Source organism: Myxine glutinosa, chromosome 8 (genome assembly GCF_964187855.1).
Source record: "Myxine glutinosa chromosome 8, kmMyxGlut1.1, whole genome shotgun sequence".
Classification (NCBI taxonomy): Eukaryota; Metazoa; Chordata; class Myxini; order Myxiniformes; family Myxinidae; genus Myxine; species Myxine glutinosa.
Genome location: NC_136268.1, coordinates 71,329,468 through 71,349,467, shown reverse-complemented (window position 1 = coordinate 71,349,467; position 20,000 = coordinate 71,329,468). Strand labels below are relative to the sequence as shown.

The window sequence follows — 20,000 nt, the reverse complement described above, 5'->3', positions numbered from 1 at the left end:
GCCTACCCCTCGGGCGTGGCCACCGCCCACTTGGTGCGCGGAATGATGTCACCACGCCAGTGGGCTTTTGTGTCCGCCACACGCGCCCCCCCAGAATTCCCGCGCACCTGGAGGGCCAGTTTGCGGGGCAGACGAATGACCCGGCCGAAGCGCCCCCTGGCGATCGGCGGCGTCCGGGGTGCAGGGATGCCAGGTGGGATGCCCCTGGCTGCCCCTGGGATGGGTGCAGGACCGGGGGCGGCATGGCGGCGGGGCTGGGCGGTGCCGGGGGTCCGCCCGCAGGGGGGCGGCCCCGACGTGGGGGTCGGGCCACTGGCAGTGGATGGTCCACGTCGAGGTGGGCCGGCTTGAGGCGGTCTACCGAAACGCGGTCAGGAGTACCGCCGATGTCCAGGGTGAAGTGCTTCGCCCCGGTCTCCAGCACGCAGAAAGGCCCGTCGTACGGGGGCCGCAGTGGTGTCCGGTGGGCATCGTGGCGGACGAAGACGTACTCCGCCGTGCGAAGCTCCGGGGCGACGTGCGTCGGTGGGTGCCCGCTGCATGCCGTTGGCACCGGGGCGAACCTCTGGGCGGTCTCTTGCAGAGCGGAGCGCTGCTGTGCCGCGGACCATGGTGCCGTGGAGTCGGGGAGGAACTCGCCCGGCACCCGCAGCGGTTGCCCGAAGACCAACTCCACCGCGGATGCGCGCAGGTCCTCCTTGGGCGCCGTCCGGAGGCCCAGCAGGACCCAGGGGAGCCTGTCGACCCAGCCGCCGCCGCGGAGGGTGGCCCGGAGTGCGGCCTTCAATGAGCGGTGAAATCGCTCACACAGGCCGTTAGCCTGGGGGTGGTAGGCCGTGGTTCGGTGCAGCCGGACCCCGAGCCCCTGCGCGAGCGCCCCCCAGAGCTCCGAGGTGAACTGGGGGCCGTGGTCGGATGAGATGTCTGAGGGGGCGCCGAACCGGGCGACCCAGGTGGCGATGAAAGCCTGCGCGACATCGGCCGCCATTGTCGACGCCAGGGCACGGCCACCGGCCACCGGGTGGTGCGGTCCACCATGGTGAGGACGTAGGTGAAACCCCGCGAGGGGGGCAGAGGTCCCACCAGGTCCACGTGGACGTGGTCAAACCGGCGTTCCGGCACCGTGAACGGGGCCAACGGGGCCTGGGTGTGCCGGTGCACCTTGGCGCGCTGGCACGCGAGGCACATCCTGGCCCAGCCGCGGACGGCCTTCCGGAGGCCATGCCAGACGAACTTGTCGGCGATCAGCCTTTGGGATGCCCTCGCGCCCGGGTGGGACAGGCCGTGGATGGCGTCAAACACCTGGCGCTGCCAGCCCGCGGGCACGATGGGGCGAGGACGCCCGAGGGAGACGTCGCACAAGAGGGCCACGCCCGCGCCGTCGAACGCCACCTCGGTGACGCGGGGGCCCGTGACGGCGGTCCGCAAGGCCTGGACGTCGGGCTCAGCGGCCTGGTCCGCTGCCATCCGGGCATAGTCGATGCTGAGGTGGACTGCGTGGGCGACGGCCCGGGAAAGGCAATCCGCCACCGGGTTGTCCTTCCCCGCGACGTGCTGGATGTCCGTCGTGTACTCGGACATGGCCGAGAGGTGACGCTGCTGCCGGGCCGACCACGGCTCGGTGACCTTGCCCATCGCGAAGATCAGCGGCTTGTGGTCGACGAAGGCAGTGAACGCACGGCCCTCGAGCAGATGGCGGAAGTGCCTGACCGCCAAGTGAAGCCCGAGCAACTCGCGGTCGAAGGTACTGTAATGGCGTTCGGGCGGGCGAAGCTGCCGGCTAAAGAACGCCAGCGGTTGCCAAGCTCCACGCACCCATTGCTCATGCACCGCGCCCACCGCGTAGTCCGAGGCATCGGTGGTGAGGGCGATTGGTGCATCGGGCGCCGGGTGCGCGAGCATGGTGGCGTTAGCCAAGGCGAGCTTCGCGCCCGTGAACGCCGTGTCCATCTGCTCGGTCCAGGTAACGTCGCCTTTGCCCGGCTTACCTCGGAGAGCTTCGTGCAGGGGGCGCAGGAGCTGGGCGATACGGGGCAGGAACCGATGGTAAAAGTTCACCATGCCCAGGAACTCCTGCAGCCCTCTGATCGTGCGGGGGCACGGAAACCCCTTCACCGCCTCCACCTTGGCCGGCAGGGGGACGGCTCCGTGCCTGGTGACACGGTGCCCCAGAAAATCGATTATGGTGGCGCCGAACCGGCACTTTGCGGGGTTCACAATCAGGCCATGCTGGCCCAGGCGTTCGAAGAGCGTGCGGAGGTGGCGTAGATGCTCTTCGCGGGACGCGCTGGCGACGAGGATATCGTCCAGGTAGACGTAGACAAAATCCAAGTCACGCAGGACGCTGTCTATCAGTCGCTGGAACGCCTGAGCCGCATTCTTCAGACCGAAGGGCATGCGCAGGAACTCGAAGAGTCCGAATGGCGTGATGACCGTCGTCTTCGGGACGTCCTCCGGCCTGACGGGGAACTGATGGTAGCCACATATGAGGTCCACCTTCGAGAAGAAGGACATGCCCGCCAAACGGGCGGAAAAGTCCTGAATGTGGGGGACGGGGTAGCGGTCGGGAGTCGTGGCGTCATTGAGACGGCGATAGTCCCCGCACGGTCGCCATCCCCCGCCGGGCTTTGGCACGATGTGCAGCGGCGACGCCCAAGCGCTCTGAGCGCCGAACGATGCCGAGTCGCTCCAGGGTAGCGAACCCCACTTTTGCCACCGCCAGCTTCGTCGGCTCGAGGCGGCGTGCCCGGGCGTAGACCGGTGGCCCGACGGTGGGGATGTGATGGGCCACCCCGTGCTTGACGGCCCCCGCCGAGAAGGTGGGCCGCGTGAGGGCCGGGAAGCCGGCGAGGAGGCGGGTGAATGCGTCCGCTGCCGGAAGCGTACAGACCAACGTGGCCGGAACCAAACCGTTCGCCAAGCCGCTTGGCAAGCCGCTCGTTGAGCTGGGCAACGCACAAGCGAGCGAGCTGAACGTCTCGGCCTGGACAAGACGTCTGCGATTGACGTCGACCAGGAGCCCATTAGCGCACAGGAAGTCCGCGCCAAGCAGTGCCATGGGCACGTCGGCGGTGACGAACGTCCATCGGAAAACCTGCCCTCCGAACCGCAGAGAGAGGCAGCGTTTTCCGTACGTACGGATGGGCGTCCCGTTCGCGGCAAGCAGCGCGGGGCCCCCACCCGCGGCATGCTTGTCTGACGTGCCGGCGGGAATGACACTCACCTGCGCTCCCGTGTCGCATAGGTAACGGCGCCCGGAGAAGGTGTCCGTTATGAACAGCAGGCTGCTCGAACGGCCAGCGCTCATCGCCACTATTGAGCGCCGGCCCAGGCGTTTCCCGACCTGTTGAAGGAGCATGGCGGATGACACTGCCGAGCTTCGTGGCCGAACTTGGCGTGGAACCAGCACCAGGTGGTGGAGCTGGAGGAGCGCGGCTGGCTCCGCCAGGCCGGTGGAGTTGGCGGGTTTCCCCGTGGTGGCGGTTTTCGCCGCGGCGGTGGGCGGGGCGTGGCGGCGGTCACGAGGTGCGTATCAGCATGCTGCGTATGCTGTATAAGCTGATGCTGTGGATCAGCAGCATCAGCAGCAGCATCAGCAGCATCAGCCACGAGGGCCGTGACGGCCACGCCGACTCTCGCCCGCGTGTCCGAAGTGGCGAAGTACTTGTCCGCCTCGGCAGCCAATGCTCGGGGTTCCGTTAGCCCGGTCCCGGCCAACGCGAGGCGAACCTGCGCTGGAAGTTGGCGACGGAAAAGCGCCCGGAATAGAGAACCGGGGGCTTCGTCGCCCAACAGTGACAGCATATGGTCCATTCGGACTGACGGGCGCGTGTCACCGAGCTCGGGGAGATCCAGGAGGCGGTCGGCCCTTGCGTCGTCCGTGAGGCTGAACGTGGCTAGGAGTAGCCGCTTGAGTGCCTCGTACTTGTGGCCGTCCGGTGGGTGGCGAAGGACGGACACAACTCGAGCGGCCGTGCCGGGCCCGAGGGAGGCGACGACGTGGCAATAGCGCGTGTCATCGCCGGTGAGGCGCCGAAGCTGAAATTGGGCTTCGGCCTGGACGAACCAGACTTCGGCCTGAGCCTCCCAAAATTCGGGAAGTTTGATGAAGTTGGCCATGGCAATGGCGTCGCGTGTGGAAGGATCGCTCCGGCAGATCCAACGTCAAGGGGGTCACCAGTAAAGCGCGGCGTTACGCGCGCTGCTTGCGAGCAAGGAGGAAGCGGACAAGCGGTAACTTATAAGCGTCTTTATTTCAGGAGCTCACTGTAACACTGGCGCGCTCCGGGCTGCGCGCCCGGTGTATATCATGAGGCCACGCCTACCCCTCGGGCGTGGCCACCGCCCACTTGGTGCGTGGAATGATGTCACCACGCCAGTGGGCTTTTGTGTCCGCCACACAACCACGAATGCTGGCAAACGGGATGCTCGTTTAACGTCCATCGGGGAGGGCACAGATGTTAGGGATTTACCACCCAGCACTCCCCCCCCCCCCCCCCCCCAAGGATGATAATTTGACCAAACTCAGACAGTCACAGGAGAATATATTAAAGGAAGGGGTACATGTACATGTGAAATATGCCGTGTAAACGAGTACTGATGGATCACCACTTCTTCAAAAATGAAATCCCAGCCACACCTACTGATGGATCATCCTGCCTGTGAAACACCAGAATGACAGTTTATAGCTGGGTCGGGATTCAAGCACATGCTCAAAATCTTAGAGGTGAGGGTGCATACCTCTCGGCCATATTGTTAGCCCGATGAAGCAATGAAGGTACATTTTCAAAATATTTATTGTTGCTTTAGCTATTGTCAAGAAATTGCAAATTCTACAAAACGTATGACACTGTACACAAAATATTTTACAATAGACAGTTATCACATTGAGTAATTGCATATTTTAATACGATTGATCATACATTATATTTAGCCAGATAAAAACAGTTGTGTGATGAAATTACAAATCACAAATATTGCTGATTATTTATTCTTAAAAGTATGTTCAAACTAAGTGGTATGTTTCACCATGACTTTTATGAGTGATAAATGAGCGAATATCAATTTATGTTTTCAAATTGAAACATTGGTTTGTGAAACACATGCTCATATGTCACCACATGCATGTTTATACATCCATATGGGGGACATTGTATGGCCCCCTTCTCAAACGGTGAGCGTTTTTCACATCCATGGTGACGGAACAAAGTGTGCACGTGGAAATAACATGCAAAACACAATTACAGTATTCTGATTATTTACTATAGTTCTCACTTGAGAGGGTCATTGCAGAAGAAACTAGAACAGCACTTGGTAGAGCGCATGCCTCTGACTGGCTGAACAGTTTACATTTTCTATCCCCCTGATTTGTATCCCCCTATCCCCCTGCGTGTCGTAAGAGGCGACTAAAAGGGTTGGCGTCAGGAAGGGCATCCGGCCATAAAACATTGCCTCAAAAAGGGAACCGTGACAATTACAATTACATATGGGCAGGGTACAGCCCGAAGTACCCCATGGGGAATCTCACTTCCTCTCGTCAAAACTCAAGGTGGGGAACCCGATCGAAGCAAGTGTGGAAAACACTCCATTTATGATGACGAAACGTCTGATGCCCCACGTGGAGATCGGTTTCTGAGGTTTGGGACATGGAACATAGGGACAATGACAGGGAGATCAGGAGAAGTGGTGGAAGTATTGGTCAGAAGAAGAGTGGACATTTGTGTGCAAGAGAAGAGATGGAAGGGAAGTGGTGTGAGAATGGTGAAGGGTAGGCAGGGACAGAAATACAAGTTTGTGTGGCAAGGGTGCCCGGAAGGTGTGCATGGTGTTGGTGTCCTGTTTTCTGACGAGTTTGTAGAAAGAGTGGTGAGTGTGACGAGAGTGAGTGAAAGGTTGATGATGGTGAAAATGATGATTGGAAAGCTCTTGGTGAACGTCAGCTCGGGATATGCTCCGCAGGTCGGTCGGAGCGATGAAGAGAGGGACAAGTTCTGGTGTGCGATAGAGAAGCTGATGGAAAACGTGAAAGATGAGGAAGTTGTTGTGGTAGGAGGAGACCTAAATGGACATGTGGGAATGAGTATGGACAGTTTTGAGGGAGTTCATGGGGGTTACAGATACGGTGTGAGGAATGGAGAAGGTCAAAGGATTTTGGAGTTTGCTGATGGAGCTGGTTTGTTGATTTGTAATACTCAGTTCCAGAAAGAGGATAGTAAGCTTGTTACATACACGTCAGGTGGGTCGACGGCAACCGTTGACTACCAGACGGTGTGTAGGTGAGATAGGGGGCACCTCCGGGACACAAAGTTGATCCCGGGGGAGGAGGCTATTTCACAGCACCACTTGGTTGTCTGCGACATAAGGGTGAAAGGTGCGAGGAGACCTCGGTGGGTGAAGTACCAACTGAGAATGAAGGTGTGGAGGTTGAAAGAGGTGACAGTGAGGGAGGCATTAAAAGAGAGACTGAGTATGGCAGAGGATGATGTGGTTGAGCTTGAAAGTGGTTGCATGTCAATGAAAGATAGTCTGTTGGGAGCCGTTGGTGAGGTACGTGGATGGACTAAAGGACCACCAAGGCACTCGGAAACATGGTGGTGGGATGATGAAGTTGGAAAGAGGATTGACGAGAAGAGGAGGAAGTTCAAGGAGTGGCAGAAGGCGAAGGGTATGGGGGCAGAAAATGTAGAACATGAAAGTTTAAGGCAGCCAAGAAGGCTGCAAAGAAAGAGGTAGCAAAGGGGCAGGAGGCATGAAGGAAAATGTTCGGTAAACGCTTGGATTTGAAGAGGGTCAGAGAGCGGTATTCAGGATTGCAAAGCAGATAGCGAAAGAGAGGTGCGATGTGATGGGGGTGAGTTGCTTGAAGGATGAAGTTGGACAAATCGTTGTGGACCCAGATGGAATTAAAGGAAGATGGAAGAGATATATGGAAATACTGTTGAATGCAGAGAATGAATGGGATGGCAACATGGGAGATTACTAAGATAACCCAGTTTTAGGACCGGCAGAGAAGATAACCGAGGAGGAAGTTGAGGAAGCGATAAAAGCAATGAAGAGTAGAAAAGCAGGAGGGCCGACGGGAGTTGTGGGAGATATGTTGAAGGCAGCGGGAAATTGGGGTGTGAAGAGAATGACAGAGATCTGTAATCTGGTTGTGAAAGAAGGCCGCATTCCAGTGGCTTGGGAACTGAGTACCCTCGCCCCCCTATACAAGGAGAAAGGTGACCCTCTGGACTGTGGCTCGAGCGATTAAGTTATTGGAGCATGGAATGAAGGTATTGGAAAGGGTGTTGGAGAGGAGGATAAGGAAGAAAGTGAAGATCGACGAAATGCAGTTTGGATTTATGCCAGGAAGAGGAATGACAGACGCACTTTTTATTGTAAGGCAGTTGCAGGAGAAGTACATGGAGAAGAGGAAGAAGTTGTTTCTTGGGTTTGTTTATCTGGAGAAAGCATTCGATAAGGTTCCACACGAAGTAGTGACATGGGCATTGAGGAGGTTAGGAGTGGAGGAGTGGAGGAATGGTTGATCAGAGTAGTGATGGCAATGTACGAGAGAGCGCGCACAGCTGCAAGGATGATGGACGGGAACAGTGGTGAGTTTGAGGTGAAGGTGGGAGTGCATCAGGGGTCGGTACTAAGTCCACTACTATTTGTAGCTGTGATGGAGGTGCTAGCTCGGAATGTAAAGGATGGTTTACCGTGGGAGTTGTTGTGTGCAGATGATCTGGTGTTGATTGCGGAAAGTATGGATGGACTGAAGGAAAAGATGAACAAGTGGAAGGAATGTATGGAGAAAAAAGGTCTGAAGGTGAATATCGGAAAGACGAAGGTGATGGCATGTGGTAAAGCATGTGGTGAAGTTGAAAGAACTGGGAAGTGGCCCTGTGCTGTGTGCAGGAAGGGTGACAGAGTGAACTCCATTCAATGTACAATGTGCTATGAGTGGGTTCATCAATAATGTAGTGGTCTGAGAGGGTCATTAACCAGTGTGGCAGCTACGTTCAAGTGAAAGGTGTGCACAGAGGGAGCTGCAGATGGAGGAAATGTTGAGTTGGATCTTGGAGACGGCGTGAAGCTGGAAGGTGTGAAAACATTTTGCTACCTCGGAGACATGCTGAATGGAGAAGGTGGATCAGACTCGGCAACGGTTGTTGGAGTGAGATGTGCATGGAAGACAATTAGGGAACTGAGTGGCGTGCTGACTAGGAGGGGAGTGTCGTTGAAGCTGAAGGGAAAGGCGTATGCTGCATGTGTGAGAAGTGTTATGATTTATGGAAGCGAGACATGGGTAATGAACATAGAGGTGCAACGAAGGCTGGAAAGGGTGGAAATTCGAATGGTTCGGTGGATGTGTGGAGTATCGTTGAGAGAGAGGAAGACAAATGATGAATTGCGAAAGATGATGGGAATAGAGCCTGTGATTGATGCTGTGAAGAGAAACAGGTTGGGATAGTTTGGTCATGTGTTGAGGAAGGATGAAAGTGACTGGTTGAGAAGAGTGATGGAAATGAATGTAGAAGGAAGTAGAGGACGGGGAAGACCGAGAAAGACTTGGCTAAAGGTGGTGGAAGATGAAATGCGGGCAAGGGGGTTAACAAGGGGAGATGCCGAAAATAGGGCAAAATGCAAAAGATTGTCTTGGGGCCCGCAAGGCTAATCCCCGCTCTCGCAGGGAAAATGGCCTTAAAATGCCTGTTGTTGTTTGTTGTATCCCCCTGATCGGCCGGATCTGGATTCGGACCTGAACCAAAATATAATCAGCTTTTTCTTGTCACCTAACCAATTCATACACCTAGTTTTGTCCAAATCCGTCCATAAATATTGGAGATATCATGCTATATATAGTTTTGATCCCATCTCTCAATGGTGAAGAATCACTTTTTTAAATTTCCGGATTCGGACCTTCACCACAATGAGATTGATTCATTCTTGTCACACACCTGACCCGTCCACCAAGTTTCGTATGAATCCTTCCATAACTTTGTGAGATAAAAATTCCCTTTTTAAGGCCATTTTCCCTGATAGAGCGGGGGTTAACCTTGCTGGCCCCATTACAATCATGATGGTTCCCTTTTTGAGGCAATGTTTTTTTTTATGGCCGGATGACCTTCCTGACACCAATCCTTTCGTCGCCTCTTACGACACGCAGGGATACGGTGTGCCTATTCTAAACCGGGGCACACACTGGGACATTCATTCCAGCAAGCTGGTACTCAATTTGCCAACTTCGGAATGATGACAGGCTGAGTCACCCTCCTGGCGTTAATTCAACTAGGGCATGCCCGTACTATATATATATCTAAAATTATATCCACCCCCCCCCCCCCCCTCTATTTACATGAAATGGTTTGGTCCAAAGCGAACGGCTTGCGAGTACGGTGACAATCCCCCCCCCCCCCCTCTATTTACATGAAATGGTTTGGTCCAAAGCGAACGGCTTGCGAGTACGGTGACAATCCCCCCCCTCTATTTACATGAAATGGTTTGGTCCAAAGCGAACGGCTTGCGGAGTTTGGTAAAGAAATCGCCATAGCGTGCACAAACGCGCAGGAAAGCGAAAGAATCGCAAAGTAGTTTTAATTAGTTTTAAAACATAGTTTAACGCCAACATAGTTTGCCAACGTGAAATAAATGAATACGCTCTCAAATGTGCCGTCCGAGGCAGAGTCTGTTCGCCACGTTCGGCACACGTGATAACCCGCTGCTCTCTGATTGGTTGAATCGTTTTTTGGACATAGCTCGGTAACTACTTGTCCGATTAATATGAAACCTTGAAAAGGCACATCCTCGGGTCCCCAGCAATATACCTGGCAAGTTTCAAGTATATCGGACCCGTGGTTGTCGAGAAACAGCGGTTACAGACATACAGAGATTACTGGAATTATAGATAGATGATCAACAGGATTTTAGGATCCCAAGCCAGCACCCTAACCGCTAAGCCAACACCAGGCTATCTTTTTGAGATATCGTGCTATATTCTTTTTAGCCCTATCACTCAATGGTGAAGAATCACTTTCAAAAAATTCTCTGATCCGAATTCGGATCTTCACCAAAATTAAATAAATTCTTCCTTGTCATACACGCAACCTCTCCGCCAAGTTTCTTCCGAATCCGTACACAACTTTCTGAGATATCCTCTTCGCAGACAAACAAACAGACAAACAAACAGACAGACAGACATGGGTGAAAACTTAAAAATAGTTGAACAAAGTTTTCTCCATTGATGTTTTGAAACTTTGACTGGATCCATCTTCTCCCATAATCTGAACAGAGAAAACTTCCAAAGAAAAAGTCCTGTTACAATGCCCTGGTGCATACCGTGATGACTGCACCCCTTTCTGAAGATTTGTGTCGATCCATTTGCCAGTCCATCCACATTCCTCACACCATTCTACTTTTTCATATTTTCCAAGCTACACAATGTGCAAAAATGAAGGCGTCTTCAAGAAGTGCTGATGATTTTGCTGAAACATTGTGAAAGGTTTAAAAAGAGGACAAATAACAGTCCTCACAGAAGATACTGGAAGTTTATCTGCAAAAGGGGAACGCAAACACTCAGACCACCTCGACGCTAATCTATCCCTTGATACCCTACAAAATAGATATGATGTGCCAACTTCCAACATCAAGGAAGGATTTAACTCAAACCAAACAGCGAATGATTTTCGTCCAGAATAAACAGAAACCCCCCTCCCACCATAGCTTTATTCAGAGCATGCATGGTCTTCCGGCCCCTTCTAGTGAATCTCTTAAGAGACTCATTGCTCACCTCCAATTATTCGTTTCTTTTTCCCGCCTGTGGAACCAACTTCCTCAGTCTCTCCAATCTCATTCTTCACTCCAGGGCTTCAATACCAGCTGTTCACCACCATCTCAGTTCATCTGCATCCAAAACAATGACTTTTTTTTACTCCCACTAACCCTCCCAAGCTCAACACTTTCGAGGTTTTCCTTCCACTTATGTGATTAGAGTTTCAACTGTATCCAACCTGTTCCCCCCTTGTGTCCTCCACTTGCTCTCATTCGTCCCCACGTCACATTTCTCCAAGTCTCCCTCTATTTTGTCCCTCAACCCTGCTGTTTGGGTGCACCTCTTCCATCCCCACCCTCTCTATCTCTCTGTATTTTTACTGTCATTGTCATTCTGTTACGTCCGGATACGTTCTGTGCTTAGTCCCTCCACGAGCCTTGACACTGTGTACAAAAAAAATCTCAGTCTCGCCTTGTTGTTCCCGAATGAACACACTCATCTATTTCCATGATCAGCCACATGAAGAGTTTCAGTCTCTTGAACTTAGAGAGTTTGAGGACTTACCATCAACAATGATTGCAATCTAGACACCTTTTTAGGTAGTAGGTTGTAGACATCAACCGCCCAGGGTATATACATGATATATAAATGCTTGTCCCAATAATGTGTCAAAAATTGGCAATTTGGTGGCCATTTTGTTTCTGCTAATTAGAAGGTCGAAACCTCAGAATTCGGCTTGGGAACCGGGTTAATCGAATTCAGCATACCCCAATTATATTACAAAGTGCGGTTCCCAGCTTTTACCCAAACCTGCACCTCGAAGCTTATGCATGGCCTTTTCCCATAAATCCGTCTAGTCTATGCATCAACTCTTTTGTTCCTCTTTTCTCCCATTTGTTGAACTGTCTTCCTAAGGCTGTTGAATCGCCCTCTCCCTCCAGGCCTTCAATGAAGTGGTGCCATCCCATCTATCCCCACAACCTTTGCTTTCTTCACTAATATTAACCCAAAAACCAATGTAACCCGTTCCACTTCTTGCAAGTTCCTGTGTTTTCTCTCTCTCCTCTCTCCTCTTTTCCTGTTCATTCATCCCCTCGCTTATTGCGTCCAACTGTGGACCCACTGCGCAATGATCAATTGATTGCTGTTTTACCCTCTGTCATCATCCCACACTTCCACGGGCCTCAATCTTGATCATAGAATAACCATCATCTCCATCACCGCCTCCACCACTTCACATCTCTTCTTCCCTGACGGCCAGACACAGATTAATCCTCGTTCATTAATAAGATTGATATTCAACTTGTGTCCAAAGGGGTCAATTTGTGTACACTCAGGTAAACCGAAAGGATGATTAAATAACTGATCTGGGAGGCATTTAAAGGACTGCGTGTAAAACCACAGTGCAGAACCCTCTGTATATACATATAATGAAAAGGAGACATCTGCCGAAGGAAAGAATGAACAAATGTCTCTGCAGATCTTACATTTCTTCACAGCTGCATAGTATTTTGCAAGTTGTTTGGCAAAAAAAAGTCTTGGCAACATGGAATGCAAAGCTAATTGTGAGATTAGATAAAGCTTTTGCTGAAGGAAATTTCATTGTTTTTTTATATTTACAGGTTTTAGTTATTTAGTATTTTACTTTTTAGTTAATGGCACAAATTGCACCCATGCAGACAGGACACCTCAGGGATACTGCACTTGCCTTTGCTCTGTCTTGTCTGAGTTAGATTACCGACCTCACTATAAACTGTAACATTGGTGCTTTGTAAGGAGAGCTTTGCATCGATGGATGTACTATGCATTGGTGGGAATGTTAACACAGGTGTAATGCTTGGCGGTATTTTCTTGGGATGTTAAAGCTCCATTGGTATCTTCTGTATGTATATATATACATATACTTATACGAAAAACAGGGTCTGTGAAGCCGTGAAGTAGTGTGACTACATGTCTATTATTTACGTACTGTTTTAACGTCATTTGCACCGTGACTACACATACGTCTATGAATTACGTACTATTGAAATGTACCTTTTAAACCTTTTGATCCTTTAGACTGCAGAGCCCCTTAAAACTTTAAGACCGTTCAAGACCCCCTAGACCCCTAAGAACCACAAGACCCTTAAAACCCCCAAGACTCCTAAGATCCTTTAGACCCCTTTTACTTTTAAGTCCCTTTGAACTCTTTAGACACCTTTAGATCCCTAGAACCTTTAGACATTTACACCCCTTAATTCCCTTTATACCCCTTAGACTTGAACACCATTTAGATCCCTTACACCCTTCAGACATATTCAAAGAGCTTAGACCCTTGACCATTTAGAGCTTTAGACCACTTGGACGTTTTTAGACCCTTTTTCCATGCTTGAGAGTTTAGACCCTTTGGACCCCGTTGACACTAACTACTATTGGACACTAACTACCCTTTAGACCTTTCGATCATCTGGAACCTTTTAAGCGCACACCACACATACATCTATAGTCTTCCTGCAAAACACAGACGAAACGTTTTTTCAGCAAGTGATGCGCAAACTCAACCCACCCAGGGGTGTGTACTCTGCTGGTCTTTCATAAAAAGTACGCCATTGTAAATCGGTCCTCTGGCACAAAATTATATTCCTGCCCTGATTGGGGGATGTTTCAGTGTCACCCTGTGATGGAGTAATACTCAACTATTCAAACTTTTATAACCAACTCTTAAATTCCCATTGTTCTGGATGCCCATTGTAGAGCCCATCGAGCTCTTAAATAGCTCTTAAATAGAGTAGTGCCCTTAAATTCCCATTGTAGAGATGTGAAGCATCAACACCATATAACACCACACACACACACACACACACACACACACACACACACACACACACACACACACACACACACACACACACACACACACACACACGTGGATACTTTGAGACCTGGGAGGGCTCCGTTCCACTTTCTGAAACCCGCATTCGGATATAATGACCAATTATTGTTTAAGTGTTGCAGATGTTTAGCATTTTGAACAGAGCTTCATGATTTTGTGCTTGCGTGCGTTTGAAACAACATGGTGTTAAGCTTCATATGTTTGCAACATTCACGGTGCATCCTCCCACAGCTCGACATCCAATCACCAATGCCATCGATGGAACCAATAATTGGTGGCAAAGTCCCAGCATTCAGAATGGCATGGAGTTCCACACCGTGACCATTACTCTTGATCTCCAGCAGGTACGCATTTCCTGTCTGCACAGCTCTCATGCTGCTTTGGTACATGATAGGTGCTGAAGAGTGAATGTTCACTTTGACCCAGACAAGGCATCTTAAGGCATCCTACATTGTAAACTTTGGATGGTTTATAGCTTATAGCAGGAGTTGGCTCTGCAGGTAATACAAATGTGTGTTGTGCACAGGCCTTAAAGGACCACTTGGAGATATGGTCCACTCAACACAGGAGCTAAGCTCAGGAGCTCCAAATATTGCACCTCTCCCAGAGACTTTTAAAACCAGTTTGCTAACAAAGTTTACAGCTAATTACCTCCGCCACCCAAAGGTGGATGGAGGTTATGTTTTCACCCCTGTTTGTCTGTCTGTCCATTTGTGAACAAGATATGTCAAAAAGTTGTTGACGGATTTCGACGAAATTTGGCAGAGATGTAGCGTATTTGACAAGGACGAAATGATTAGATTTTAGTGAAAATCAGAATATGGATTCGGATATGAGAATTATTTAATTTTTTAAGTGATTATTCACCACTGGGAGATAGGGCCAAAAACGATACATAGCAGGATATCTGAAAAAGTTGTGGATGGATTTGGACGAAACTTGGTGGACCGCTTGGGTGTCTGACAAGGACGATTCGATTCGATTTTAATGAAGATCTGAATATGGATTCGGATATGAGATTTATTAATTTTTTAAGTGATTATTCACCACTGGGAGATAGGGCCAAAAACGATGCATAGCCGGATATCTGAAAAAGTTATGGATGTATTTGGTCGAAACTTGTTGGACAGGTTGTGTGTGTGACAAGGAAGAATCGATTCTATTTTGGTGAAGATCTCCGGCTAGTATAATTTTTAAGTGATTCTTCACCATTCAGTGATCTGGCCAAAAACTAGGGGTAGATCAGGGTATGAAAGACTGGACCTATGGTGATTCCTGTGATTGATTTTGATTGAATCTGATTCTGTATTGTGATTTTCTGGTCTACTCTGCTATATAAAACGTAAACTGTTCACCAGGTGGAGGTATCCTCTCTCATGAGTGCCGTTCTAGTTTAACCATGCAGAAACTTCTTGATGTTTAAATTAAATATCATCATGCAAGCATAACAGGATGTTCTCAAGCAGGATTCTTTATTTAAAAAAGAGCTTTGTTTGCGTCCACACCAGGAAGCTCACTTCCCAATACATCTAGTCTGACACGTCCAAAGGTCAAGTATCCGAGGCGTGTAATGAACGATTGCCTTTGCTCCCACAATGCACTGCAGCACAAGTTGTCATGCGTGTTTCTCCATGAAGATTGTGAAGTGAAGCGTGAAGTTATAAAAGTGCAGGAGAAATGTTGTTTGGGAATATAAAAAATGCTAAACTCAAAAATGGGAGCAGCAAAAGGCGAAAGCAGTTTTGACAGTCTCAGAAAAGCCTTTAAATCCGATCAGCAGGGATTACATGAGCATATGCTGCATTTGTACACACATTGTGTCCAACCATTCTGCTGCATGATGAAAGGCTGCAGTGTTCCATTTGCAAAGGAGAATATTTGGAAAAGTGGTTCCACAGCTGCCCGACTGACCTCACATGAAGCATTCGCCTTGCGGACGTTAAGGGGAATCCCACGCACTATGGAGATTTGAAAGCGGGATATGGGATTTGAACCTGACGTTAAGGGTTCCACTATTGGAATCCCATGCACTATGGAGATTTGAAAGCGGAATTTTGGGATTTGAACCTGACGTTAAGGGTTCCACTATTGGAATCCCACACACTATGGAGATTTGAAAGCGGAATTTTGGGATTTGAACCTGACGTTAAGGGTTCCACTATTGGAATCCCATGCACTATGGAGATTTGAAAGCGGAATTTTGGGATTTGAACCTGACGTTAAGGGTTCCACTATTGGAATCCCACACACTATGGAGATTTGAAAGCGGGATATGGGATTTGAACCTGACGTTAAGGGTTCCACTTTTGGAATCCCACGCACTATGGAGATTTGAAAGCGGAATTTTGGGATTTGAACCTGACGTTAAGGGTTCCACTATTGGAATCCCATGCACTATGGAGATTTGAAAGTGGGATATGGGATTTGAACCTGACGTTAAGGGTTCCACTTTTGGAATCCCACGCACTATGGAGATTTGAAAGCGGAATTTTGGGATTTGAACCTGACGTTAAGGGTTCCACTATTGGAATCCCACGCACTATGGAGATTTGAAAGCGGGATATGGGATTTGAACCTGACGTTAAGGGTTCCACTATTGGAATCCCATGCACTATGGAGATTTGAAAGCGGAATTTTGGGATTTGAACCTGACGTTAAGGGTTCCACTATTGGAATCCCACACACTATGGAGCTTTGAAAGTGAAATATGGGATTTGAACCTGACGTTAAGGGTTCCACTATTGGAATCCCACGCACTATGGAGATTTGAAAGCGGGATATGGGATTTGAACCTGATGTTAAGGGTTCGACTATTGGAATCCCATGCACTATGGAGATTTGAAAGCGGAATTTTGGGATTTGAACCTGACGTTAAGGGTTCCACTATTGGAATCCCACACACTATGGAGCTTTGAAAGTGAAATATGGGATTTGAACCTGACGTTAAGGGTTCCACTTTTGGAATCCCACGCACTATGGAGATTTGAAAGCGGAATTTTGGGATTTGAACCTGACGTTAAGGGTTCCACTATTGGAATCCCACGCACTATGGAGATTTGAAAGCGGAATTTTGGGATTTGAACCTGACGTTAAGGGTTCCACTATTGGAATCCCATGCACTATGGAGATTTGAAAGCGGATTTTGGGATTTGAACCTGACGTTAAGGGTTCCACTATTGGAATCCCACGCACTATGGAGATTTGAAAGCGGAATTATGGGATTTGAACCTGACGTTAAGGGTTCCACTACTGGAATCCCACGCACTATGGAGATTTGAAAGCGGAATATGGGATTTGAACCTGACGTTAAGGGTTCCACTATTGGAATCCCACGCACTATGGAGATTTGAAAGCGGAATTTTGGGATTTGAACCTGACGTTAAGGGTTCCACTATTGGAATCCCACGCACTATGGAGATTTGAAAGCGGAATATGGGATTTGAACCTGACGTTAAGGGTTCCACTATTGGAATCCCATGCACTATGGAGATTTGAAAGCGGATTTTTGGGATTTGAACCTGACGTTAAGGGTTCCACTATTGGAATCCCACACACTATGGAGCTTTGAAAGTGAAATATGGGATTTGAACCTGACGTTAAGGGTTCCACTTTTGGAATCCCACGCACTATGGAGATTTGAAAGCGGAATTTTGGGATTTGAACCTGACGTTAAGGGTTCCACTATTGGAATCCCACGCACTATGGAGATTTGAAAGCGGAATATGGGATTTGAACCTGACAATGTCTCCAGACTATTTGGATCTCAAGCAATAACCCTAACCCTCCCTTTTGGTTCATTGACCACCAGGATCGACCTCAGGGCTCTTTGAATGATTCCCAAAGTATTTAATCCTTCTTTCGGCTCAAACTTTTCTCTGCTTATTATGTTTGTTTAACGATTTCCTTTGTACTCCCATGGCAGACATATTGTAGCATAATAGAGATATCTAAGAGATGTGCAATGAAATGCAGATTGAAGAGGTCACGTAACTATAACTCGCAAAATGAAATGATTCCTCCTGGTTTTCACTTGCTTAATTAAATTTCTTTGAGCAAACAACCCACACTGTAATTGTTTCGGAGTACATCTTCCAGCAGTATGGAATGAATTATTGTTGGGTTTGGCCTGGAGGCTGTGGGTGGGAAGTGGTGTGAGGTAAGGGAAGTAAGGCAGACAGGAAAAATTAAATAAATAGCATGTCTACAGGCTTTTGCCTCAGGCTTGCGATTACCCAGGAAGATGTTCATTTTTCAATATGAAGCAGCATATTCATTGCAGGATATTGCACACAACTACTATTTATTTTTTTTCATCATCTTAAAACATCTATGGTGTTTCGTTTAAATATATACTTTAACATTGCACTTTCTTTGTACAGTGATGAAGGCTCACAAATGAACTTGGATACATCTATATATAATGGAGCAAATGTTTGTATGTATGTATGTACGGTATGTATGTATGTCCGCTCTTCACCCATTGGTTGGACAGCTGACCTGACTCCACCCACAAATATAACCTGAAATACTTAACCTAAAGTACCCAGAGGACCCAAAACATCCTCCCCCCTCCCTCCTCAACACTCGGAGGACTTACAAGACTGAGAAGACCCAGAGGACCCAAAAGACCAAGAGGACCCAAAAGACCCCGATGACCGTAAATACCCCAATGACCCTAAATACCCAAAAAGACCCCGAGGACCCAAAATACCCCGAATAACCAAAAGACCCCAAAGACCCAAAAAAAACCTGAACACCCAAAATACCCTGAAGACCTAAAAGACCCCAAAGAGTGAAAATATTCCAAAGACCCTTAACAACCCCAAAGATCGAAGAGACCATGAAGACCCTTAAATACCCTGAAGACTCAAGAGAACCAAAAGACACTGAAGATCCAAAAGAACCTGAAGACCCTTAAATACCCTGAAGACCCAAAATACTCCAAAGGTCCGGAAAGACTCAATATACCCCAAAGACCAAAAAGACCCAAAAGACCAAAAAGACCCCAAATACCTAAAAGACCCCAAAGACCCAAAAGACTGAAAAGACCCAATGGACCCCAAAGACCAAAAATACCCCAAAGACCCAAGAGAACCAAAAGACCCTGAAGACCCAAAAGACCCAACATATCCCAAAGATAATTGAAGACCCAAAAGACCAAAAAGACAAAAAGACCCTGAAGACTCCAAAGATCCTTAAAGTCCCAAAAAACTTCAAAGAATTAAAAGACTCCAGCTAATGAAAAGACCCCAAAAACCAAAAAGACCCCAAAGACTGAAAAGAACCTGAAGACCCAAAAGACCATCAAGACCCAAATGACTGAAAAGACCCAAAAGACTGAAAAGACCCAAAAGACTTGTCTTTCCCTCGTGGTCCCCATGTACTGTCTTTGTCTTTCCCTCGCGGTCCCCATGTGCTGTTTTTGTCTTTCCCTCGCGGTCCCCATGTACTGTCTTTCCCTCGCGGTCCCCATGTACTGTCTTTGTCTTTCCCTCGCGGTCCCCATGTACTGCCTTTGTCTTTCCCTCGCGGTCCCCATGTGATGTTTTTGTCTTTCCCTCGCGGTCCCCATGTACTGTCTTTCCCTCGCGGTCCCCATGTACTGCCTTTGTCTTTCCCTCGCGGTCCCCATGTACTGTCTTTGTCTTTCCCTCGCGGTCCCTATGTGCTGTCTTTGTCTTTCCCTCGCGGTCCCCATGTGCTGTCTTTGTCTTTCCCTCGTGGTCCCCATGTACTGTCTTTGTCTTTCCCTCGCGGTCCCCATGTGCTGTTTTTGTCTTTCCCTCGCGGTCCCCATGTACTGTCTTTCCCTCGCGGTCCCCATGTACTGTCTTTCCCTCGCGGTCCCCATGTACTGCCTTTGTCTTTCCCTCGCGGTCCCCATGTGCTGTTTTTGTCTTTCCCTCGCGGCCCCCATGTACTGTCTTTCCCTCGCGGTCCCCATGTACTGTCTTTGTCTTTCCCTCGCGGTCCCCATGTACTGTCCTTGTCTTTCCCTCGCGGTCCCTATGTGCTGTCTTTGTCTTTCCCTCGCGGTCCCCATGTGCTGTTTTTGTCTTTCCCTCGCGGTCCCCATGTACTGTCTTTCCCTCGCGGTCCCCATGTACTGTCTTTGTCTTTCCCTCGCGGTCCCCATGTGCTGTTTTTGTCTTTCCCTCGTGGTCCCCATGTACTGTCTTTGTCTTTCCCTCGCGGTCCCTATGTGCTGTCTTTGTCTTTCCCTCGCGGTCCCCATGTGCTGTCTTTGTCTTTCCCTCGTGGTCCCCATGTACTGTCTTTGTCTTTCCCTCGCGGTCCCCATGTGCTGTTTTTGTCTTTCCCTCGCGGTCCCCATGTACTGTCTTTCCCTCGCGGTCCCCATGTACTGTCTTTCCC

The 20,000-nt window shown here is 49.3% G+C and overlaps 1 protein-coding gene across 1 annotated transcript in view; it reads left to right on the top strand.

Annotated features, from left to right (window-relative positions):
• Window positions 1-20,000, top strand: part of LOC137433134 (laminin subunit alpha-2) — a 469,485-nt gene that overhangs the window by 77,861 nt on the left and 371,624 nt on the right. Inside the window, exon 3 of the mRNA XM_078783389.1 lies at window positions 13,857-13,969. Coding sequence (XP_078639515.1) covers window positions 13,857-13,969 — 113 coding nt within the window. The remainder of the gene's footprint in view (window positions 1-13,856; window positions 13,970-20,000) is intronic.